This window comes from Rhinopithecus roxellana, chromosome 11 (assembly GCF_007565055.1).
Source record: "Rhinopithecus roxellana isolate Shanxi Qingling chromosome 11, ASM756505v1, whole genome shotgun sequence".
In the NCBI taxonomy this organism is placed as follows: Eukaryota; Metazoa; Chordata; class Mammalia; order Primates; family Cercopithecidae; genus Rhinopithecus; species Rhinopithecus roxellana.
In genome coordinates this window covers 105,372,170-105,392,963 of record NC_044559.1, presented here as the reverse complement: position 1 = coordinate 105,392,963, position 20,794 = coordinate 105,372,170, and the positions used below count along the sequence as shown (strand labels likewise).

At 39.2% G+C, this 20,794-nt stretch overlaps 1 protein-coding gene across 1 annotated transcript in view; it reads right to left on the bottom strand.

The window, feature by feature from the left end:
- Positions 1 to 20,794, bottom strand: part of MPP7 (membrane palmitoylated protein 7) — a 260,043-nt gene that overhangs the window by 153,338 nt on the left and 85,911 nt on the right. Inside the window, exon 3 of the mRNA XM_010381407.2 lies at positions 544 to 662. Within this exon, the coding sequence (XP_010379709.1) occupies positions 544 to 662 (119 nt within the window). The remainder of the gene's footprint in view (positions 1 to 543; positions 663 to 20,794) is intronic.

The window sequence follows — 20,794 nt, the reverse complement described above, 5'->3', positions numbered from 1 at the left end:
CTTTACTAAAACTGTCTCCAAAAACTGTTTTTACTCACATTCGGCTTCAGTGTATTTATATACAAAATACCACTTCAATGGAGTGCTGCCAATAAAAGAAACAGCTTACTAGAATTTCAGTTGACTTTGTTAAAGGAAATTATTTTAAATTAATGTGGCTACTGAACTGCTGCCATCCTTGACCTCAGAAAATAGATTCCTTCTAATTTTTGCTGTGAACATTTATTTAAGTTAAATTCCAGCTCATGAATGTTGACCGTAAAAGAGTCTAAACCTTCCTGCTACTATTTCATATTCTTTCTCTAAACAAGGGGGTGACCACATGGTTGCTACATTAGTATACAGAGCCAGCTCACCACCATTAAGTGAAATCATCTATGTATTTTTGGTAGAATCTTTAACAACTTCCACGCCCGTCGGTGAATGGAACAAGGCTGTTTTGTTTTCAGAGAGCAACAATTTGATCTCTGGTTTACTTGGTGGTGCCCCAAATATTTTTCCATATGCTTTTCGCAAAGAGAATCTGACATCAGCATGGTTTACCTTTACCAATGAATGCAGGCTTTTTTCACCAAACATATCCCAGAGGAAGGTCAGGTCTTCCTGGCTATCCACATGTGGCTGCAGCTGGGCTGGCAGAGCAGCCAACAGCTCATACAGACCTATAAAATGAAAATAAAACACAAAGTGTAATCTTAGAGTGATCTCATTAATTTTGCCTAAGGTGTGTGTAAATGACAGCTGGAACATACCGATTTTACTGGATTTGTATTCCGGGCCATCAAGCTAAACACTTCTCCGAAGAACCAAAGGGGAATTTTCTGGTTTTTGAATTCCAAAGCAGTGGTATGTATTAACAGACTCGTTTTTACCTCTCACAGTTGTCAACATTCTACAGCCATCCAAGTTTACATAACCCGAGACAGAAAATGTGTACAGGTTTTCAGAAAAAGAAGAAAACGCATACATTCCTTTCCTTAATCATTATTACATTTCCCTCAATCTAAGCCAAAGAGTGAAATGAGTCATGAATAGGAAAAACTTCCTTAGAAGAACAGAAAATTGATAGGGTGGCCCATTAAAGGGGTTTTGTAGTATCCAGATAGTTCCTAATAACATATAGTTTCAAAAATGCTTGCATTATCTAACATCCAAAAGAAAGTCCTACAAAGTACGGGAAAAGAAATCATATGTGGTTCTGCATTACTATAGTCAACTATTTAAAAAAAAAAAGCTACGTAAAACTTGGTTTACAATTGGGGGATGTACAGTTTATGTAATACCCTCTGAAAGAGTTAAAGTAACAGATGCGGCTTACTCATAGATTCCTCACTAGACACTTCCTAGGGGCAGACAGTAGTGTAGTGTTCCACGGTAGCGTGCTACATAAACCATCCATCTCCATCACAGCCCGTAACACTCCTGTCCAAGAAATGTTGCAACAGTGCCTGCCCGAGACTCTTTAGGGAGGTGACCTGGCAGGAGTCAATATCAACTCATAGCATATGTTTCATTTTCCAGTGGGATTACATGAGGTAAAAAGGACAAAATTCCTTTTATTTCTTGTCTGCTGTCTACAAAAACACCAAGACCACCTGGGACCTACAACACATGGGACTGTTGTTATTTTTGGTCTGAATAAGTGCTGCTGTTCATCACGGGGACAGTTTTACAAGAGATTTAACTAGCAAGGAATAGTAAATTACGGGCTGATGATTCGTATATCTATTATCTTCCTGAAGCATGCTGATTCTGCTTATCAGTGATAACTCACAACCAAAGGCATTAGGTACCACGTTGAAAGTTAAGATACGTAACTTGGGAGATCTGATTAAATTTAAACATTCCTGGGGCCTTATTTGGCAAAAAAATAAAAATAAATAAAAATAAAAATCTAAAACACTCTTAAAAAAAAAAAAAAAAAACCTTCTCTCAATTACATTCGGAAGTATTCTTGGTGTTTTACATCTATTCCCTTAAGATTCTGGCATTCTGCCTACAACAGCTGTTATTTACAATTTAGTAAAATTATTTGTAAGGTATCTCAACCTAACTCAATCTGTAATGATACAGGTCTCATTATACATATGAAAGTAATCAACAATGGCCAAGATCAGTGGTTAAGGTCGGAAGTCAAAATGTGAAATTATATAAAGAGAGAGTGGAATTTCATTATTTTATTATTGATTTGAGGAGCTGTAAAAATAATTACCTATTCCTTGGTAATGTGACTTACAGTTTAAGGAGACTAATTCAACTGTGCTATAATTTACATGATAAAAGTTGTCAGGAGGATTAAATGACTCAATACCTTAGAACAGTCCCTGTCACATAAAAAGTACTCAATATGTTTCATATGAAACTCGGTAATTTTCAGTCATTGTCATTATTAATGATTACTGTTATTAATCATATAGTTACTGAAAAAGCAAAAGTGTGGATCAAACAGAGCTAGATTCAAACTCAAAGTCTATACTTAGAGCATTTCACCTAATTTAACCGAGCCTTGTTTCCCTCACGTGTTTAAAAAGAAATAGTAACCTATAAATGTGGTAAAATTGTATAGCATGGCCAGGCACAATGGCTCATGCCTATAATCCCAGCACCTGGGAAGGCCGAGGCAGGTGGATGACTTAAGGTCAGGAGTTCAAGATCAGCCTGGCCAACATGGTGAAACCCCATCTCTACCAAAAATATAAAAAGTAGCCCAGCATGGTGGCATACGCCTGTAATTCCAGCTACTCAGGAGGCTGCGGCAGGAGAATCACTTGAACCCCAGAGGTGGAGGTTGGAGTGAGCTGAGACCACACCATTGGACTCCACCTTGAGCAACAGAGTGAAACTCCATCTCAAAAAAAAAAATTGCATAGCACTAAATACGCAAACGCACAGAGACACACACAAATGAGTGCATATAAAACGTGAAATCTGAATAAGATCAAAGGATTGTACCAATGACAATTTCCTAGTTGCAAGACTCTATTATAATTATGCAAGACGCTACCATTGGAAGAAAGTGGGTGAGGGGTACATGGGATCATAACATGAATCTACAATTATCTCAAAATAAAATGCTAATACAAAAAAAAATATGACAAACACGGTTGTTGTAAGAATTCGATAGAGCAATGCATATGGCAGCATTTAGCCCTGTGGCTGGCAGAGAGTAGGCACTCCTTTGCTTAACATGTCTTCTTCTAGAATGAAAATGTCATTTCAATTCAATGGTTCAAAGTCAAAACAATAGCTTAGCTATATATTGCAATTGGATACAATACCATACTCAGAAATAAAACCACACTAGTCTTTTACATATGGAAAGTGTTAACTTTACCCAAGTACTGCTTACATTTTGTGGGAATAAGCCATATTTAAGTTTTTATAAAAAATAATTTTTCTGTTAGCAGAAGCTCATAAACCAGAGTTTTCTGGTTTTTACTAGTTTTATGCAATCCTAACTAATATCCCACCATAGTTTGGCACTCTAGCGACAAGAGCTGTCCCTTTCCTACAACTACCACATCTGGTAACCATGACCACAGCAAGAAAAGACAGGATAGTGCCAACCAGAAATTAAAGACATGATTAAAGGAGCTACCAGGCCAGAGCTGTGTGCCGTCTCCATGAAGGTAAGTAATACAGACAACTACTTCCACTCAAATGAATTATATGGGCCTTAGAAACTGTCTCTGGCCATGCATAAAATGGGGCCTGTGTTTTAACATGTTTTTTAAAATACTCCTATAGTCAGTTCCTAAAGTTCTAATGGTGAAGAATTTTGTGAAATCCAAATGGTTTGGGTCGTGGAGATTCAAAGGGCAAATGATGAGAGTTTAGATAGCAGGAGATATTTTTTAAGAATTTACCTAAATCTACTTGGTCTCTGGGCAACAACTGAGACAATGAGATACCTTACACTCTTCAGTCATTCAAACTCATTGATTCCAGTAAACATTTATGGTAGCCATGAATGAAACACTCCTCAAGGCTCTAAAGATCTAAGAAAAATCAGTCACGGCGCCTGTCCTCAGGAGTTTGCAGTGCAGTAGACAAGCATAGACAGGTCTATTAGTAAGTCCAGGACAAGGTTTGAGTGTTGTGGCAATGGCAAGGGAAGTGGTCAATTCCTGCAAATGAGGAAGAAGGCATCAGGAAAGTCTTCAGAAAAGAAGTAAACACTTGAGTTAGGTCTTTGCTATGGTTTGAATGTGTCCCCTAAAAAGCATGTATCAGAAACTTAAACCCCAATGCAAGAGTGTTGGGAGGTGGAGGCCAATGAGACGTTATTAGGCCATGAGGGGTATGCCCTCATGGATAGATTAATGCCATTATTGTAAGACCGGGCTCATTATCTTGAGAATGGGTTCATTATATGAAGGTGAGTCAGTCTTCTACTCCATCTCTTTGCCCTTCTGCCATGGATGATGCCGCAAGAAGGCCCTCATCAGATGCTGGTTCCTTGATCTCGGACTTCCCAGCCTCCAGAACTGTGAGCCAATAACATTCTGATCATTACAAATTGCCTAGTCTACAGTATTCTGTTATAGCAGTACAAAACTGACTAAGACCCTCTTTAAAGGCAAAGTTCCTAAGAATCAACATTTACTGAGTTCTTATATTCAGAGTACTATGCTTGTCACTGGAGATACAACTTATAGAACATACAACTCTCTGCCCCCAGAAGTCTTATCATCTTAGATGATGCAGAATATGCCCCAACATAAAGCAATCCTATATATAAGGCTCTCCTATTTGCCCAAGAAAAGATCCAAAACACATTTTCTTCCAAATAAATATATGAACATTTAGTGTGACAATGAAATACATATCTAATTATTAACATCTGTTTATGTCTAATTAATAATTCAAATATCTAATTGGTTTTTACAGATGTTGATAAAATGCTCATGCCTGATTCTAAAATTTAAATTGCAGTTTAGTTAGGAACACATACCTTAAATTACCTATGAGGTAAAATATATTAATTTAGATATTTAGTTTGGGTCCTACTTGCATATTTCATGAAACTGTTTCATTTATTTACAATAATTTTATAAATAATTTAAATTTCAGAGTTAAAATATATCATTTTCATTTCTAAATAAGCTGCTTAAGATGTAGTATATTTTTGATTATTTGTGAGATAGTGTCATGGGAAATCTACATAAAACTGATCAGTTTTTTATTTGTTCTGTAACTGTATAGTTTTTATCTCTACAACAGAACCACTAAGCTACTCTTTAAGTATCTTTAACATTTGCAAATGTGAGGTCACAACCTTTCCCTAAGGAATAATAATTAAATCTGGCTTAAACTTCTTTGCAACCTTTTTTTCTCCCATTGTCTTGATGAATAGTGTCCTTTTTAAAAAACAATTCTGTCAGTTGGCCTCTAAAACTATACCCCAAAATTTTGTGGTTTTGTTTGTTTGTTTGTTTGTTTGTTTGTTTTTTGAGACGGAGTCTCACTCTGTCGCCTGGGCTGGAGTGCAGTGGCTAGTTCTCAGCTCACTGCAAGCTCCGCCTCCTGGGTTTATGCCATTCTCCTGCCTCAGCCTCCGAGTAGCTGGGACTACAAGCGCCTGCCACCTCACCCGGCTAGTTTTTTGTATTTTTTAGTAGAGACGGGGTTTCGCCGTGTTAGCCAGGATGGTCTCCATCTCCTGACCTCGTGATCCGCCCGTCTCGGCCTCCCAAAGTGCTGGGATTGCAGGCTTGAGCCACTGCGCCCGGCCCAAAATTTTGAATTTAGGTTATATGAGAACAATGTGCCTTCTCCATTCAACATATTTTTGCGTAAGTGAAATAACAGAAAGTTACCTATAAGAGATTTTGTAAGAACTTGAATATAAAGCAGCTCTCTCTTCTCTGAGAATTTTAAGGAGGAAAAAAATCTCACCTTATATTTGGGTACGTGCAATAGATACTGTCAAACACACAGGTGAAGCATTTCAATAAAATTATTTCATAAAATTTTCCAGTAGATAAAAAGCAATATTTTTTAATTTGCATATTTTATAACTGAAAAAAAAAGCACCACAGCAAAACTAAAATATGTCAAGGGTCAGTTGATTGATAAGTACAAGAACCGTAATAATTTAAAGACGAGAGCAATCAATGCAGGTCAGAAAAGGTTATATTGGGGGCTGGGTGCAGTGGCTCACTCCTCTCAGCACTTTGGGAGGCCAAGGCAGACGGACTGCTTGAGTTAGAGACCAACCTGGGCAACATAGTGAGATCCTGTCTATATAAAAAATTTAAGAAATTAGCCAGGCATGGTGGTGCACACTTGTAGTCCAGATATTCAGGAGGCTGAGGCAGGAGAATTACTTGAGCCCAGGAGGTAAAGGCCGCAGTTAACTATAATCACACCACTTTACTCCAGCCTGGGCATGAGAGTGAGACCTCATCTCAAAAAAAAAAAAAAAACATATATATGTATGTATATATATATATATATATATATATATATGATAAAGAAAAGAAAGAAAAAGAAAAGGCTATACTGGAACTTGCAGGACTTGAGCTAGGATCTGAAAAAGGAAAACAGAACCTGGAAGGGTACATTCTAGGTTGGAGAACACCCAAGGTGGAAAGGCAGTTATAATCACATAAATCTAGAGATTTTTAAGTGCACTAAATTTCCATAAAACTGAAGAAAACACTAGTGATTAATCAAATCCTAATTTCTGCCTTTTATGTTTGCATCAGTGATGGTCCAACCTGGAGACAGGAGCTCTGCAGTAATGTGAACAGAGAAGCTTAATATAAATAATTATTACCTATAACAGGGGCTTACTGTAAAGTCAGAAAGAACTCTAAATACCACCTAGGACTGAAGGAGATTTTTTCCTGTTATCCAAGGAGAAAACAACCTTGGAAGAGGACTCCCTCCCCAAGGCTAAGACTCAGAGCTCACAGGAGAATGTGTGCTTGCAGCTCACAAGACGGTTGGGCTCCTTGGGCCAAAGCTTCTCCACTATCATTGGGCAGGCAAGAAACACCCATCTCCAGGATGCAAGTGGACAAAAAACTGTGCCTGGGACTAGCAAGCAGCAAATACTTCTCCAGTATACAGATGGTTTGAGGCTGGCAGGCAGGAAACCATTTTTAGTCCTGGCGTAGCAGGACTAAAAAGCCAGAAATATCCGGGGGGTGTATAAAACAGTGACAGGAACTGTCAAGCAAACAACCCCTCCAGTACATAGGCAGGGTGAGGCTAGCAAGTTGACCTCTGGGATGCCCACAAGACTCACTGGGAGTCTGTCCACGGACATGTCACTAAAACTCAGAGGATAAGTACCATTGGATACTCCCACAAATGCTGTTAGAAATCCTATGAAAGGAGGAAGAAAAAGCAAATAAGAAAACACAAGAATAAGGAAGAGAGGCGTCCTCCTCCTCTTGCATTGTCCCATCCAGTGCCCTCTTCTGACAAAACTTAACATCAGGCCAGCAGCAAAAGAGAAATACTTGAAGGGTCTAGCTCTATCTTCATAGAGCACGCAAGGAAGTATGAATTTGGAGCTAAGAGACAATAAAATGATAACTGGCTCAATCTTCTATATAGAGATTTATGTGTGTACATATGAGGCTGATACAGTTTAGCCATGTGTCCCCTCTAAGTCTCATGTTGAATTGTAATCTCAAATTGGGACCTGGTGGAAGGTGACTGGATCTTGGGGGTGTATCCTTCACGGCTTGGGGCTGTCCTCAAGACAGTGAATGAGTTGCAGTGAGATCTGTTTAAAAGTGTGTGGCACCTCCCCCCACTCATTTCCTTTGCCCCTATTTTCACCATGTGATATACCTGCTCCCCATTCAACTTCCACCATTACTGTAAGCTTCCTGAGGCCTCCTCAGAAGCAGATGCCAGCTCCATGCTTCCTGTACAGCCTGCAGAACCATGAGCCAATTATACTTCTTTTCTTTATAAATCGCCCAGTTGCAAGTATTCCTCTAGAGCAATGCAAAGTACGACCCAACATGGAGGCCGAGGCAGGAAGATGGCTTGAGGCCAGGATTCTGGGACAAGCCCGGGCAACTTAGAACCAACACTACAAAAGAAAATTTTTAAGTTAGCTGAGCATGGTGGTGTGTGCTTCTATAGTACTAGCTACTTGGGAGGCTGAGGAGGGAGGATCCTTTGAGCCCAGGAGTTCAAGGCTGCAGTGAGCTATGATTGCACCACTGTACTCCAGCCTGAGTGACAGAATAAAATCCTATCTCAAAAAATTTAAAAAAAAAAAAAAAAGTAGTATTTGCGTGTCTCTTTCTAGGGGAGAGGAATATTGTCTTTCTGCTCTGTTTTCAGTGTTCCTTCTGTTATTTGGCACTGGAGATACAATGAAAAAATATTTAACTAGTGATTCGTGAAAGTCAATGTTTTTCTAATATAGATTTGAAAGGGAAATACTATTGCATCAAAGGCTTGTATTAACAATGTTTGCATGTCTTAACCATATGCTAAGCCTGACCCCAATAGCTCAGTTAGAGCACAGAGCCAAAGTTCTAAGTTCAACAAATGACAAATGAACAGTTTTGAGAGGGTTAATTTTATGTGTTAACTTGACTGGGCTAAGAGATGTCCAGATAGTTGGTAAGACATTATTTCTGGGTGTGTCTGCGAGGATGTTTCTGAAAGAGATTATCCTTTGAATTGGTAGACTCCAGAAAGAAGATCTACTCTCACCAACACAGGCAGCATCAGCCGATTTCACTGAGGGTCCAAATAGATCCAAAAGGCAGAGGAAGGGCAAATTCCCCCTCTCCCTTATTGAGCTGGGACACCCATTTTCTCCTGCCCTCACACATCAGGCTTCCTGGTTCTTGCACTTTGATACTTACTTATACTGCAGCCCTTTCCCTTCCACCCCACAATCTTGGTTCTCACGCCTTCAGACTCAGACTGAGTTATGCCACCAGCTTTCCTGGTTCTCCAGGTTGCAGATGGCAGATCACGGGACTTCTTGACCTCCATAATCACGTGAGTGAATTCCCATAATAAATCTCCTATAAACACACACACCTATATAGTCAGTTGGTACAAAAGTAATCGTGGTTTTTACTATAATGTCAAAAACTGCAATTATGTTTGCACCAACCTAATATATACCTGTCTCTGGGTGTGTACGTATGTGTGTGTATGGATGTATATTATATTATAATATCTCCCATTGGTTTTGTTTATTTGGAGAACCCAAACACAGCTCTTTTCTGTCGAAAGAGCACTCTCTTAATTTCAACTTCCTCATAAATATATGAAACTTAGAAGGTCAAGATAGGTTGTGGTTTTCCAACATTAAGAATATATAAAACCCCTAAGCATGGAAAAACAATACAAAGTACATAGTGGGCAAAAATTTTAGGGGCTAAGAAAGGTGCTTAAAATTAAAGGAACTAATTGCAAAGACACATAAAGATGTTTTGAGATTTTTAAACAGGTTACCAAAGCCTGCTCTGTGGAAAGTAAATGTTGTAACCTATTCTCCCTTTCCAGGGGAATTTTATATGGCAAATTTTGGCTGTATGAAATCATAAAAAGTAATGTACTAATGAGAATGCTTTCAGTACAATATAAATACCTCACTCCGTGAGCCAGCTCATTAAGCCATCTCATATGTAAGACCATAATCTTAATTTAACTACACTGACTTATTTATTTGATGGGATTTAAATGTGCTGTAGCTGGCCTCCCTCTAGCCACGCTATACTAAATGATAAGTACATGTGTCACTTACTTTTTGTTAAAGATAAAAACTATATGCTTTGAGATCACTGAGTTTTTTAATTGGACCTAAATAACATGCTGTGGTCATCTTCCTGAACCCATGCTACACTGCAGGAGAAACATAAGTCACTGTCTCACTGTCTTTTTTTTTATTTTTTTTTTAGATGAGGTCTCGCTCTGTCACTCAGGCTAGAGTGCAGTGGGCATGGTTACGCTCCCCACAACCTTGAACCCCTGGGCTCAAGGGACTCTCTCACCTCAGCCTCCCTAGTGGCTGGGACTATAGGAGTACGCCACTGCACCTAGCATCATTGTCCTTGCAGATAAGGGACTATGTGCTTTTCCCCTCTAACAACTTACAATCAGAGTATGTTCTTGGGGCTTTAGTAGCCCTGGGCAACACACTGAGATGGTATGTATTTTACATACACTTTTAGATACTTTGATGCTTTGAGCAACTTCAAGTTGTCTTGCAGTATATTTTTTACCATATATATATAGAGAGAGAGAGAGAGAGAGAATTACTGTAAAACTAAAGTCATGTTTTCTATCAGAATATTATCTTTATATAAGATATATATAAGTAACAGGCAAGTGAGTTGACCAAGGATTGGGGAAGGTAGACAACCTGACCTATCCCATAAGGAAATGTAATCATGTTGAGTAAACAATTCACCCAAAGTTATAATTCATTAATCAGAAGATAATTACAAGCTGTCATCATCTTGAATTAACAAGATTGCATTATCTTTTAAGAGTATAGAAACCACCAGAATACATCAGAATACTTTTTTTTTTTTTTTATTCTGTCGCTCAGGCTGGAGTGCAGTGGCCGGATCTCAGCTCACTGCAAGCTCTGCCTCCCAGGTTCACGCCATTCTCCTGCCTCAGCCTCCCGAGTAGCTGGGATTACAGGCACCCGCCACCTCGCCCAGTTAGTTTTTTGTATTTTTTAGTAGAGACGGGGTTTCACCGTGTTAGCCAGGATGTTCTCGATCTCCTGACCTCGTGATCCACCCATCTCGGCCTCTCAAAGTGCTGGGATTACAGGCTTGAGCCACCGCGCCCGGCCCAGAATACTTTTAACTGAGGAAGACGACAGGCAAGGAGTCCCATATGACAGGAGCAGAGGGAGCAAGAGGAAGAGGGGATATAAGGAAGGAAATGGGAGCCCAGATTACACAGGGCCTGGGAGGACAAACACCGGAAGGAGCTTCACTTTTACTTTTGAGTGAAAGAGCCACTGCAGAGTTTTGTGTAAAGGAGTGATCAGATCTGACTTACATTACAAAAGCATCAGTCAGCCAGGCGCAGTGGCTCATCTATAATCCCAGCACTATGGGAGGCTAAGGTAGGAGGATCATGTGAGCCCAGGAGATCCAGGCTGTAGTGAGCCATGATTGCACCACTGCTCTCTGGCCTGGGCAACAGAATCAGACCCTGTCTCAAAAATAATAATAATAAATGAATGAATGAATTTATCACTCTGGCTGCTGAATTGAGAACAGATGGCAGGAAGCCAAGGGCCGAGGCAGACAACTATATGGGAAGATCAAACACAGAAATCCGGGGCAGAAGGTGAGGGTGGCTTGGGCCCACGCAGCAGCCAGGGGAACTTGTGAGAACTACACAAGTTTAGTTGGATTTTGAAGGAAGAGCTAAATATGAATTTCTGTCTGACTGAATGAGGGACATGGCAAAAAGAATCAAACATGACTCCAAGAGTTTTTGAAGTTGCCATCACCTACACTATAATGGGGAAGTTCAGCCTTAGACATACTGAATTTGGAATGTCGACTGGATACCAGTGGAGATGCAGTGGGCAGTTTAATATGGGGTCAGCAGTTCACCAGACTGCTCTGGGCTGAAAACTTAACCCCTGGGAATCACTGGCACATGATTTGTACTTAAAGCCACGAGGTAAAATGAGATCCCCAGGAGCATGAGTGTAGACACAGAAGAAAAGAGGAGGCAGGGACTGCGCCCTCAGGTCTCCAAAGTTAGGCGATGCAGAAGACAGGAGGGACCAGCAGCCACTTGGAGTGCTGTAATCTCATGTCCTGGAAAGACAGTGTCAAGGAAGAATGAACCAGCCACTGTGTAAATGCCAATGATAAGCAAGTACAACGAGGCCTGAGAACTAAGCGCTGGATTTAGCAGTGCGCAGGGTACTGACTACCTTTGGTAGAGTGACAATGTAGAAGACTGAATGAGGAGCACTAAAATACGGGAAGACAGAGGAGAGAGCAAATACATACAACTCTTAGAAGGAGCCGGGTTTGGTTTTTTTCCTAGAGATAGGGTCTTGCTCTGCCACTGAGTCTGTAGTGCAGTGCCATGATCAGAGTTCAGTGCAGCCTTGACCTCCTGGGCTCAGGTAACCCTCCTGCCTTAACCTCCCGAGTAGCTGAGACGACAGGCATGCACCCCTACACGTGACTAATTTTTAATTTTTTTTTTGTAACGACAGGGTCTCGATGTTGCCCTAGGCTGGTCTCAAACTCCTAAACTCAATCAATCCTCCCACCATAACCTTCAGAAGACTTGGTTCAATAGATAATTGATCTTTGTATGGAAAGGAGGTAAAGAAGTTTTAGGTGAAGCTCTATCATTCAGCAGATGCGAAGGAACAGGGTCAAGTGCACAGGTGGATTAAATCCAAGAGGGCAGCTCCTCTATGGTACCAGGGAGGAAGGCAGGCAGCAGATGCCCCATGTAGGGCAAATGTGGTTGAGGGAACACGTGGTAATTCCTGAAGATTGCTTCACTATTTTCAGTAAACTAAGAAACAAGATTTCACACTGACAGTGAGGACCTGGAAGAAAGCGTTTGCATTTAAAAGAGAAGGTTGGGCCGGCTGCGGTGGCTCACGCCTGTAATCCCAGCACTTTGGGAGGCCAAGGCGGGCAGATCAAGAGGTCAGGAGTTCAAGACCAGCCTGACCAACATGGTGAAACCCTGTCTCTATTAAAAATACAAAAAACATTAGCCGGGTGTGGTGGCACATGCCTGTAATCCCAGCTATTCAGGAGGCTGAAGTAGGAGAATTGCTTGAACCTAGGAGGTGGAGGCTGCAGTAAGCCCAGATCATGCCATTGCACTCCAACCTGGGTGACAGAGTGAGACTCTGTCTCAAAAAAAGAGAGAGAGAGAGAGACAGAGAGAGAGAAGGTTGGTCAGAGCCCTCTGGGTTTCTCAGAGGGAATGAAGGAACCCGGGAAGTCATAAATTGGTATACATTGTTGGCAATACGAAAACTGAAAGCTTACATTCCCTTTGATCCTGAAATTCACTCATTCATTACTGCTGTAGGTGGCCAAGAGAGGCTTCCATAGTAGGATTCATATCTAACTGTTATCAAAGTTTAATCTGGAAGAAAAACCAAAAGGAACAGGAGACAATTACTTTCATTTTTGCCACATATATTTCTGCACTGCTTGAGTTTTTACCGGATAGAAATCAGTTTTACAAATTTCCAAATTGCATTTTTGTGTAATAATCTGCTGTAAACCTTGTTTTCAGCAGGATAGTTCACAACTTCTCAAATTCTATTCCAGCCACAGTGAACTGTTATTTGCTGTACCCTGAAATTACAACTGTATTCAGGAAACTTTACACCAATTCACCAGATAATTAATTTCCTGATGACTGCTACTGCTGTCATGTTCCCATTCTTCAGGATCCCTGAAACTACCTGAAAGATGAAAGAAACATGATAACATGCTTACATCAAAGTTTCATTAACAGGTTTAATTTAACACACTTGCCAACATTTCAAGAGGAGTGTTTCAGAAGCTGGCAAGCTCCCAAGTCCCCTCCATGCTTCAAAATTCCTCTTGAGCCTTTCTCATCCCTACCCCACTAACACCGAGTGCTTACTATCAATGTGCCAGGCACTATGAAGGGCTAGAGATGCCGTGACGATGAAATCGCCTTTGCAAAATTATAACCGAGGAAATTATGACAGTGAAAGAAATCAGACCTACCCGACTCATCTTGCTTCTAACCTTTAAGCTGCCCTTGTTTGTTCTTGGGCGTAGGCTGAACTAACTTTGAGAAGGGATTCAGTTCATGGTTTGACTCTGAAGCAAAATTGATAATAGCTTTTCCCAGAGAGACCCCCTTCTTGCCTGAGGACCAGTCTGCCTTGCAGTACTAACAAATTAGCTACAAGATTAGAAAGTACAGTGTAGGGGTCATGCAGCCTCTGGTTCCAAGAGTGTGAACCTCCCCAAATGGCTCCTGGGGATAACATCACTATTGAAAAACCTAAGATCAGTGCTGGAGATATTTTGCAGACCCTGCACAGATCAGTTGACACCACCCAGATAGGTAATCTGGCTCAACCAGTTCTGCCATCTCACCCAAGAAGAGAAAACATCAAGAAAACCTCACTTCAACTCCCTATGATTCCATCTCCAGCCTGACCAATCAGAACTTCTCACTTCCCAAGCCCCTACCCACACTTCTTTAAATTATCTTTAAAAACTCTGCTCAGGAGACTGATTGGAATAATAATAAAACTCCAGTCTCCTACACAGCCAGCTCTGTGTGAATTACTCTTTCTCCATTGCAATTCCTCTGTCTTGATAAATTGTTCTGTCTAGGCAGTGGATAAGGGGAACCCATTGAGTAGTTACAAAGAAGGGAGGAAAAAAAAAAAGCAAACACAAGTTTTTCCCCAGTATAGGGTAGGAGCCAGATATCGGTAATCATGAAAATAAATGCAAACTCTGAAAAGTGCTATACAAGAGGAGACTGTTGCACCGGGAAAAGTATAAGAGACAGAGAGATGTGAACAACTCAGGGACAGTGTTCTTGAGGAAGCGACAATTATGCTGGGATCTGAGGGAAGCATAGACATTAACTCGGAGGTGCTGAAGTGAGGAACTGAAAGAGAACCACGCTTACAAAGGCCCTGGGGTAGCATGCTTAGACTCTAGAGCCATGCGACATAATTCCAAATCCCAACTCTGCAACTGGGCATATTGGTAAACATCTCTGTGTATCCATTTTTTATTGTGTAAAACACGTATAGTTGTACTAACCTTACAGAATTGTTACAAGCGTTAAATGAGTTATTTGTAAAGCTTACAATGATGGCTTGCTTTGCTGAACAACTTAGGTAAGCATCTTTTAAATAAAAATAAATTCCAAATTAAATGCAAAAACTTATTAAGTATTCCAAGCATTAAGGAGGCAGATGGCAAAATGTAAGTTTATCCTGCTGGATGCATTAAGGGGGAAAAGAAAGCTTTCACAATAGGCAATAAAGACAGGCAACAACAGACCCCACATATTGGGTAGAGTGAACTGAGAGATGAGAACTTAAAAATGTGATCACACCTTCCGTCCTGCCACCGACCTTTGGCCAGGCACAGCAGCTCACGCCCAGTAAACCCAACACTTTGGGAGGCTGAGGCAGGAGGATTGCTTAAATCCAGGAGTATGGGACCAGCCTGGGCAACACAGCAAGACCCCATTTCTTAAAAAAAAAAAAAAAAAAAAAAGGCGAATTGCCTGAGCCCAGGATTTGAGGCTGCAGTGAGCCAAGGGGGTGCCACTGCACTCCAGGTTGGGTGACACAGTGAGACCCTGCCTCAAAAAATTAAAATTAAAAAACAACTTTTAATATAAAGATAATGCAACATATATTTGCAAGAGACAACTATAATTTTGGTGGTATCAATGGTATGTATCTATTAACAATATACTGACAATATTGGCTGACATAAACTGTACGCCAATGCACATTCTATTCAAAATCCAAACTGAGACTCCACAGAACTAATCATTTTTCATTAACACTAACCAGGCTGAAATAGTTGCAGAGTCATTTTAGACAATGTTTCAAGTGATACAGAAAAATAATATTAATCCCTTTATTGAGATAATTAGAAATAATTTGCACTTTCCTCCAGACTACCAGTATTAGACATAATAAACACACACACTGGAGATGACCAGCTATGGCATACAGATGTAGGCTTACTGAAACAATTATTACTCAGAACAGACCTGCTGACAACAAATGTTCATTCAAATTATTCGATCCATCTGGATCTCTGGGTCCCTAACTCTTGAAGTTACAGCACAAAACAGTTCACTAGATATAGGGTCAATGTTGTCAGTATTAAGCATTGTTATCCCCCCCCTCCTTTTTTTTTTTTTTTTGGCAGAACAAAAACTTGGAAAATCCTGGTCACATTCAGAGATGGTGGTAAAAACAGTCAGCAATATAATTCATCTAAAAATATTTTTAATACTCAAAGTCTTGATTTTGAGCCTTTTAACATTAATTCTCCCAGCAATTTTCTAAAATTTCTAGATATAATTAAGATATTCATAAGAAAAATGTAGAGAACTCCTGTTTGCAGGTTCCTGTTTATAGTTTTAGTGCTTTAAAGTTTTTAATACACTTTCATCTTCCATTTCAAAGGCTATATTAATTATATAGGAAAAAGCTGATAGAATTTGCAACTCAACAAGCCTGTCCTTGAGACAAGAATATAACATACTCAGAAGTCAGAAAAACTGCATCGGCCTGGGCCTGGTGGCTCACGCCTGTAATCCCAGAACTTTGGGAGGCTGCGGTGGGTGGATTGCTTGAGCCCAGGAGCTTGAGACCAGCCTGGGCAAAATGGTGAAACCCTATCTCTACTAAAAACACAAATATTAGCTGGGCGTACTGGTGTGCCTGTAATCCCAGCTACTCAGGAGGCTGAGGCAGGAGAATCGCTTGAACCTAGGAGGCAGAAGTTGCAGTGAGCCGAGATCCCACCACTGCACTCCAGCCAGGGTGACAGAGTGAGACTCTTGTCTCAAAAAGAAAAAAAAAGAAAGAAAGAAAAGAAAAGAAAAATTGCATCAGTGAAGAATTTTTACCAAAAAAAAAGTCATAAAAAAGCCTTTACCATTTGCTAGGAACCATTTCACAAAATCCACCTTTATTATAGAAATTATCTTCTGAATCATTAAGATGGGGCAGGGGAAGGGAAAATGAAGTAGTAAGAAAAAAGAAGCTGGGAAACATGTTTTCTTCCTACAAAGATGAGAATAAAGTCCTCACGCTTTGTAAAAGAGGAAAATTACCAGGGTTGTCATGTTTGTCAAACAATAGAGAACCGTCTTTTCATCAGGAAAACTGTAAAGCAAGCATACACCAGCTGGACTACATCAAAAGCAATCAAAGGCAAGGCAAAAAATAAAACCTCCAACTTACCCAAATGCCTGTGGTTCAGAACGCCTAAAGAGAATTAGGCAGACAAAGTTTGTGAGCTCTGATTTACTAACACATATTGGGTTGATGATTCATATCTCCTCATGGAGACTTTACGCCTAAATGAAAATAACTGATCAAAGTGATGAGCAGATAACAGTTGAAAGTAGCAATGATAACTAACTTCAGATCAGTAGGGAGGAAGCCAAAAGAGGCCTATGGAGAAGTGGCTATGGTTCAACTGAGGCAGTGTGATAAGTAAAACCAGATGCTGGAAAGGAGTTGGGGGTAGGGTAGTGGTGGTAGAGAGGTGGTTGAGGGTGAACTAGAATACAGAGCAAAGGCATTTAGTAGTAGAGGAATGAATCTTCAGATTAAAGGATCAATATGACACTAAAACTGTTTATGTACTTGGCAAGCTGTGATCCTGCACACTTGAGTAGCAAAATCATGCGTGGAAGAAAGAAATGCAGCTTTATGAGCTCCATGTTTAGTCTCAGCAACGACAGGTGAGACAGATAGGTACAAGATTGGCTAAATAATGCTAAACAGAGGCAGAAATATCTCCCTTAAAGTAAATAACTGACTTTCAAGCATATGTCAGATAGTTGCAGGACACGAAGACACTAGTAAGACCTAATAGGAGGCTTTCTAATCAAACCATCCAGCCCATATTCTAGGCAATGATACCTACTGCCATGTGATCACATTGTCTCCAAACATAAGGAACCAAAAAAATAAAATCAAGATTCAGGAAAGCCTAATTCAAAGCAAAAATTTACTAAATACAATAGAAGTTTCTGCTGTCCAAAACAAAACAAAATTTAAAAAAACACCAGAATTTTTTTTTTAAATAAAACAAACATGTAACTTACACCAACAGATACTTATTTTAAATACCCAGCATGATCCAGGGCCGATTAGAATCTCAATTCCTCATTTCAGAAATGTTTGAAACAAAACTAGAGAAACCAGAGAATTTCACACATTCCTTCCCCCCACCTCCATAGCACTTTTTCAAGAAATATATCTATGCCACAATCAAGGCACAAGTATCTATATCTATCGATCTAACTAGCTATATATTATAGATATTCTGAAAATTCAAAGAAACTTATGACAAAGTACAGAGCATAGATCCACCTATGCAAACTATAAAGAGAACTTCGTTTAGAACAACTTATTTCCTATTGCTTTCTCACAGCATTTGAACAAACACAAATTATTGTTTTTAAACCTAAAAAAAAAATTCAATGCTAAAATGTGACACCACATTTCAAAACAATGACATATCTAAAATGTGAAAGAATTTAAAAATACAGAAGCACAAGAAGGAAAGAAATTTTTCCAGTTCCAGAAAACTGCTTCTGTAAAAATATAATATTCTGTACAAGACAGTAGTGGTTCCTAAGAGAATAAATGGCTCAGAATTTGATGAAAGTGTTCCCGCAGTGAACAATTCACTCTGCTTGCAGATTCCAGATGCTCAACATTCCTGACATCAGAACGGAAAAATTTACTGTTAGTCTAGAGAAATTTAATATCACCATTCTTGTCATATCCCTCATAGCTTCATTATTAGTACAAGTCTGGGGAAGCCATAAACTTATGTTAAATGATAAAAAAAGATGTTCTCTGGGTTCAATCATACTCATATAAGCAACCAAAATATCTAGAAGTCATATGGAAAAAGACTTGAGAGACAGAAAAACAAATATGTATTTACATGTTTTTTGTCTTAGTTCTCACATTTGCATTCTGTGCAGTATGGTCAGGCATCAGACCAAAACGTTTTACTGTAACCTAGGGCTAATAAACACTAAAGAACATATATCGACGCCCAGAACAACACTATAAAATTTTATTATATTAATAAAATGGGATACACCAAGCTTTAAATTTTCCACTTTGTCAAAGGTAAAATAATCAGCACTATTCAGTGCCATTCATAACAGGCTGCAATTTTTCTCATTTAAAGTATGTTTTATTTCCAAAAGTACCTATAGTACACTAAAATACTAACACAACCCTGAGAGAGGCAATCTCTTTCTCACACTTTCCCTCAACTGCAAATAACTTATTAAAGTATCAGGCAAGCTGAGTTTTTAAATATGCAAAACAATCTAAATAATTAAAGTATTGCAGCTTGCTTGATTTACACAATTGCTTTACACAATACAAATTGCTTTATACAATTATCTTAAAATCTATAAATTCAGGGTGAGTTAACAGGGGAACATGCATACAACTTTACCTAACTTTCATTTTTACATGCCATCTCTAAGCTTTAAATAGGTTCCAATTTGTAATTAACTGTCAATAGTCTGTAGCTTTGCACAAAGTATTCTCCACTATCAAAATAAATATGATGGTAGTTTGATTTTTAGCAGTATTCACCCAAAACAAAAGCCATAGAAAAATGAAAATTACTTCTAAAGCTCATAAATTATGGCCTATAACTGTCCTTTCCAAAAATCGATTACATTTACATTATATTAAAACAGTTATAGGGTTTCCTACTTGAAGTTATTGGCTATAAAAGCTAAAATGCAGTATTGACTTTATGATATTCATAGTAAGATAGGACTTATCTCAAGCATAACATATAGTTTGACCAAAGTGGACAGTAAATCTGGATTTTACATTACATTGCAAGGTAGCAATCTAAATCTTACCTCTCATCACACTACTGTAGCCAGCATTCATTGAATTAAGTGGTAAGTAATCGACAGATCAGTAGGTGCTAACCTTGATCAGGAAGGTTATTGGTCATGGCAAGAGAAACCATGGAAGCAGAAATTGACCTATTTGGTTGTAGAGATGATGTAATAGAAAGAGAGGTAGGCTTTTCTCCTAGAACTGTTATCATAATCAATAGAAATAAAGAATGAGTATGTAGCATCTAATTAATGCTTCCCAGTTTTGCAATGGGACAAAAGCATAAAAAACATCGAGCACATGGTTGGCTCTTAATAAGTAGCTGCTACTGTCATCTTTATCATATCTTCTCAGAGGCTTGTTAGTGGAATTAAAAGGCGCTTAAGTGAAAGGAAGGCTCTTAGCAGAGCTCAAGGGATAGAACAATCTTAAATGGCTTTCTTTGCAAGCATTCTCCACGAACAACCTGTTACACAATAATGCAGCCCTGAACTCCTAAAGAACCTTACGCTAACAAAAAAATGAACCCTTGCTTCAATAGGGAAAGACACTGTAAGTTAGAGAGTTTGCAACTAATAATAACTAACACATGAATTTTATAAAAATAATCTATAAACATAATCTAAGCTGTAAATGTTTTTTTCGTTTGTTTTTTAGCTAAAAATAACAAACTGGCGATTCACTACTGATAACTACCAAGCTAAATGCCTCCCAGCCTTTCAATCTACACTCAGGTATTCTCTAAACAGGTGACATTTTTTTAGCAACCGGATTCATAACTATTGGGATTAAATCCTTCCCACCCAAAAGAACAAAGGAGCAGCCAGCAAAACTTCCTGAAACAATTAAATACCCAGAAACAGACTGGTGATGCACAAAGAACTGAATACAAGATAAGGGTGGCATTTCAAATCAGTTACATGGTGAGGAATTATTCTACCAAGAGCAGTAACTGCTGGTTCACCATTTCAGAAACAAGCGAAATCAAATAAACTAGATCCCCACATAATGAAGCAAATCCCAATAATCTCATTACATCCAAATCATGTTATGAAAATTCGGTCTAAGGGACATTTGCTAGAGTAAAAATCCCTTCAGGATACTTAGGGAGGTGGCTTTTCTACAACCCCTAAATTTGTCAAGAAGAAACAAAGCAACAGAGTGAAACTCCATCTCAAAAAGAAAAAT